General features: G+C 36.0%; 1 protein-coding gene across 1 annotated transcript; it reads right to left on the reverse strand.

The window, feature by feature from the left end:
* Positions 1 to 3,051: 3,051 nt before the first annotated feature.
* On the reverse strand, positions 3,052 to 5,028 carry LOC113762481 (adenylate-forming reductase 03009). The gene has a single exon (XM_027305946.1). It carries the CDS (start codon positions 4,955 to 4,957, stop codon positions 3,293 to 3,295), a length of 1,665 nt encoding a protein of 554 aa, XP_027161747.1. The 5' UTR covers positions 4,958 to 5,028; the 3' UTR covers positions 3,052 to 3,292.
* Between the last annotated feature and the right edge of the window lie 862 nt (positions 5,029 to 5,890).

The raw sequence follows: 5,890 nt of genomic DNA on the forward strand, positions 1-5,890 counted from the left end.
AAGTACAAACAATGCAGTCTTGATAGATCCAGTCTCGAACTATTAGTATACCCTTATAATATATCAAGTTTATTATAAGTTGAAATTCCATAAATTAGAAATACTAGATTCAAATCCCACTATCCCCTCCTTGCTTCTTATGTCTCACTTTTCTTTTGCTTGAAAAAATTGAAAAAAAAAATTATTATAGCTATGAATTTTTTGACTACTTAATAGAAAAATATCACACATGTATTTCAATGGGTTTCTCAATCTTTAATTATTAGTACAACGTACTTCACCTCGTATATGGAAATGTGGCCATGATATGGTGGAAGCTTAGGATCACAGTTCAATTATTGTGTTTCAATTTGGAATAAAAAAGGGCACTTAGTTACAATATTTTGTTTGGCCAGATTCCAGAAGAGTATTTTCAGTCCTTAGACGTAATAATGGATAAAGTTAAGTTCTTCCGAAAAGAAGAATGAATCTAGTTCAGTTGTGCCCTCAGAAAAAAGAAATAAAGAAAATCTAGTTCAGTTGTCTCAATAAAAGTTGAGTGCCTCCCTTCATCTACTAATATCAAACGGCATGGTTGCGTTAACTGCATAAATTTACTTCAAAGCAACCAAAAGGGGAAAATGAATTTTTAGACACATTACACCTTAATCTTTCAGATTTGTCCTACTTAAGTCAGATTGATAATGTCTTTAGCAAAATTAATGGAATAGAGGATCGTGCGAATCAATGATAATGTGCGAAAGTGGTCAAAGATAGTTAGAATAAAATGATGCATTATCATTATTGGCACAATCCTTTAATGATATTATCTATTGGACTTAAGTGGGATGAATACAAATTATTACTGTGAAAAGTGTTCAAAATTAAAATTTAGAGTGCAAGGTGAGAATGGTGTATAAGTCCACGAACGCAAAATAAATTTAGTGCTACAAAGAAAAAAGAACGATTTTGTAACTTAAATAATGGCCATCAATGTCATGCTATAGAATCTGGCCAAGTCTAAATTTAAAATCATAATATACAAGATATCTAAAAATAGTGGTGCAACCAGGATCTATAATCAATGAAGTCAGTATTGTACACATAAAATACATCGTTTTTAGGCAAAGATATATTTGACTTAAACTATGTCTCTTTTTTTTTTTTTTAATGAGTTTCGCTTTTGCTGTATAATGTTTAAAGTTATAGTTTCTTATTCAAGTAGTCATCAATTTTGTGTTTTAATAACTCTAAGACAATTGTAGCATAGGAGAGAAATCTAAAAGAAATTGTTGTTCAGGGAGGTAATGTAAAGCAAAATGAACGTGTGAAAGCTGGAAAGTCGATAACCTTTTGTGTTTTCAGACATTGATGTCACATCGATAGAGTCTTGGTCAAGTATAAAAGAGAGAATTATAACCACATATGCTTTCCTGATCAGGGATTGAACACAAGGTGTGTTGAAAAGGCTGTTGGATTGTTTGCATGGTTCAAATGGATGTGCAAGAATAAAGTTGCATGATCAGGAAATGATTCAGGATGAGAATTTTCTCCATTTGAAAGGATGGTTACTTCTTTAGTTGCACTCTAATGTATTTGATTCCTTTCATAGTTCATTTAAGTCAATTGAGACGATTGAAAATTAATTTTTACGACGTTTTTGTTTGTTTAGATATGTCAAGTTTCGTCATAATCGCTTTCCCTTTTTAGTCTAATTGCGTGACAAGGTTTGCCAAAAGAATATGACTTTTTTGCATGTCAATTGACCTAATCATCCAAAGGTCTTGTAATAGATATGAGATTATTTATTTATTAATTTTAATAACAACGTCCGTAAAATATAAACCGATCATCAAGAAAGGATATAGCCAAAGGCAATGTATCATCTTTGATTGGAAAGAGTTCTGCGCAAGAGTCAAGACTTGGAAGCAAGACTTGAATATATGTATATTTAGGAGGTAGGTCCATACATTTTCTACAATTTAAATAAGGACTTGGATGTGAATTTTAAATTTTTCCATAGAAATGAGTAGAAAAAATTTGAGACAATTGGTAAATTCCGGGAAGAAAGCTTTTCTCCCTTTGTACAGAATAAAGAAAGTAAAGCATTTAAGCCACTTTTCTGAAAGTCATCGTTGCCTTGGAATAAGTTGTAAAACGTGTTGTTACCAACGAAAAAGAAGAAAAAAGTTGTAAAACGTGTAACAAAAAATTTTTTTTTTTTTTAACTGATAACATCGGCATAAAAATTATATCTCAGAATACCGTTTATTGCAGTGTCTAATAGCTAGTAAGTTATTCTGATAATTCACAAAACAAAATGAAAATAACCTCAACATTTTTTTTCTAACTTCTAAGTTTCATATCAAAGAAAATACCCAGGAAATTGGAATTCTAAGTTTAATCCTTATCCTCTACTGCAAAGAAGATTGAAAGACTTTAAGATACACATAATGTGCCTAAGAACATAAGAATAAAAATACATCAGTGCAATTCTTTAATTGGACGCTTGAAAAGTTCATGCTCAGGAGGAATATGCCTAAAATCATATTGTTTCTGAATAATAGGCAAGATCATGTCAAAGAACAAAGGATCTAATGTGTCTGTTAATAATGATAATTTAGAAAAAAAAAAAAAGAAGAAGACAGAATGACAAATATGCCAAACTAAAGTTGTTCAGTTGTTGGGGTTAAAGAAAGAACAAGTCCAACTGGTAAGGAACCAAAACGTTGGAGGATGTCAGCTCTTTGGCATGTGTATTTTCCAAAAGCCTGGAAAGTTTTGGTTGTTTACATTTTGCACTAATTTTAGTTCAATCCCCTAATTTTTGATCTCCCATATATGATTTACTTCTTGACAAATGTATGAATGATTATATCTTGTTACAGTTAACCTATTTTGTTACTCGTGCTTGAATGGTGATATCAACCATATTAACACAAGAATTAAATGTCTTTTATTAAAGTTGCAATAGAAGGAACTCAAGTGGGATGCGTGCAAGATCAAACAGGAATTGGTCCAGAAATGTCGAAATTAACAATTAATACTCTGTCTAAAGTGGAACCAAGTTGCTAGAAGAATAAGACAGCTCTTAAATGACCGCAAGTTCAGATTTGCATGACACAATCGACAGAAATTAGGAGCAAGTGTCCCGAGTATGACCGTAGGTACAGGTAGGGTTGAAATTCTCTTTCCAGGAACATCAACAAATTCAACTCTAGTTGAAATTCAGACATTAGTTTTCTGTACCAGAAATACCAAGTAGAAAAAAAAATTATTAAAATAACGGTTGCATTATGCATAGTCAATTGTTTCAAGAATCCCAGATTGGGCCGAAGGCAGGAATTCCAGCACCTTTGCATGCATTGACGACATCCCTACTTCCCTCTGGATTGCTAGTAACGATGACAACTTCAGCCCCCCATTTCTTGGCAGTATCAACACTCATTTGGGAAACATTTGGACGTCCAAGGAGAGCTGTATCATGAACTATCACCTTATCCCTGGGGTGTCCACTCATCCAGGTCTTAATTTCCTTGCCAAAATTTTGCTCAACACCTTTGGTCACCCAAAGAAAGCAAACGTTGGCTCTACATGGCTGCAGAAGGAATGACAAAAACACACAGATGCCCGAGCCAGTTGCCACCACCAAGACCCTATCGTACATGTTCACCAGATAAGGAAGGCCTGCAAAGTGCACCCGTCGCACCCATAAGTGGCTTGGCGGGTCAGAGACTAAGGACTTTGTGAAGTCACCAACTGCACCTGCCAACATCATGTGCTCATTCTTCCCATCAGAGATTATGCCGAAGGCATGCCACTCTGAGAATGGAGATGGGCTAATTCTTCCAAGTATTCCGGCTTTGATACCACCCTGGAACTTGATAATGGATGCATGGCCTGAAGGGGACGAGATTTTGACTGGGACACGTCTCACTGTTATCCATGGGATGATAATTAGTACGGTAATGGCCACTGTAAACCAGAACTCCTGATGTCTAACCAGTTCGGAGCCGATATCGCTCCTGTAGGATTTAGTCTTGGGGTCATAAGAGATAGTGAGGATCACAAAGGCCCAAAGGAGAGCCAGAGCTGACCACCCTGCAAAACGATGAGTTCTCTCGAATACGTTGTGATGGAGGTGGCGAATGAGAGGAAATGCTGCCAAAGCAGACAGGCAAATAAGTGCAAGAATGGTGGATGCCACGCCAATTATCTCAGATGAAGTGCTTTCTGTGTCTTTGAGAGTGAGAACCAATGCATAAATGAGCCATGCAATTGAGGAGATGCCACAACTGCTATGAATCCCTCCAAGAGATTGAAGGAGGGAGGTAATCATAGTTTTGATTCGAATAGGCACCCAAGAATGGCCAAAAACTTTCACTACGAGCCAGAATACGATCCTCAAGAAGGCCTCACTTCGACAGAGAGTCAAAGCAAATATGTTTGCGATAGAGAATAATGCAGCCTTGTTCCTGGCATATGGGAAGTGTCCGGTGGCAGCAAGAACCAAACCGGTGATGTTGAGTGTCAAGCAAACAACAAAAAGCCGCTTGTAAACTGTGAACAACCCTTGATCAAGCAGTATAACAGATAACCTGTTGGGGTTTGGTTTTGCTGCCGGCTTCGGCTTTTCTTCACGTTTACTGGCGGCTGGTGGAAGAAGAGGCGCTGGTGACATTGAGGGCTTGAATTTCTCATTGTCATGATGAGCTTCAAGGCCTTCTTCAATATCAGCCAAAGTATCCCTATCTTCATCGTCATCAAGGTCCAGGTCACAGAAATGGCTGCTGGTTTTGCTCATAGACCTCTGTATAAGGTCTCCAGCATCAGGTACAATCTTTGAAACGGTTCCCCATGGAAACCAAATTCTTTTGCTTGAAGAATTTGTTGGGATAGCAAATGGATCTGCATGAGGTTTGATCTCAAAAGCTACACCTCGGCAGCTTGAAAACCTCCCAATCTTTTCACTCTGCATGTTGAAGTTTTCACTGCCTAAAAACAATGCTAGTTTTTTTAAGCGTTTAACGCAGTTGTTAAGCTAGGATAATTGCGTTAAAGCTTGTGCTCTGACTGGGGGGATGTTTGCCTATTTATAGCCCTCTTGAGCTCCAGAGCTGACTTTCTTGGATATAAGGATTTTTCATTATGTTTACAAGTAATACATGAATATGACTTAGTCAAGGATACACGCGTTTACGTTGTAATGAAAAGTTGACTTGTTAATTATTGCATTTAATTAAAAATCAATTTCTCTTTCACTAACATCCAATAATCTTGGTTCAAGTAATCGAAGAAAAGTTGGAGCAATTGTAATACTAGTTTTTCATTCTTTCAAGTTAAAACAACGTTCTGCAATCTGTGGCATTTGATACCTGATTATGTATCTCTAATGGTACTCAATTTATGCAAATTAAATCTGAAGGGTCTTCAACTTCATTGGACACTCAATTTCTTTCGAACTTATAGCAGTCTTGATGTTAACTTTAAGTCATGAATTGATATGTAATTGTGTTACAATATAGGGGTTACTTAAAATTTTAGTTGTTTATAGTTAATTTAGATATTACTAGCTACTTGATACATGTGCATCTGTTCTATAAAAATACATTTTTGGGTTCATCAATCTTGACTTTCATTCCTTTTGGTTCTATTCTGGTGCAGTTACTTCCTATAGATTCAACAGCTTTTCTTCTTGTAATATACCATGCCATCCCTCACGAATTTCAGCAAAATTCCCTGCCTTGTTCTTTTCTGATTAAAGTCAATCTCCAGTCCATGAGTGGAAAAACCTCAATTGTACAACCGCTAAGAATGAAGAAACTATGCCATAAAAAAAAAAAAGAACTATTGATCATTTAATGTATTTTGAATCTGAATTTGGATACCACATTTTGACAGTCTTTACAGA

Source organism: Coffea eugenioides, chromosome 2 (assembly GCF_003713205.1).
Source record: "Coffea eugenioides isolate CCC68of chromosome 2, Ceug_1.0, whole genome shotgun sequence".
Taxonomy (NCBI): Eukaryota; Viridiplantae; Streptophyta; class Magnoliopsida; order Gentianales; family Rubiaceae; genus Coffea; species Coffea eugenioides.

Excerpts from the sequence above, each read along its gene's own strand:
- LOC113762481 (XM_027305946.1), bottom strand. The coding sequence starts at position 4,957 with ATGCAGAGTGAAAAGATTGGGAGGTTTTCAAGCTGCCGAGGTGTAGCT.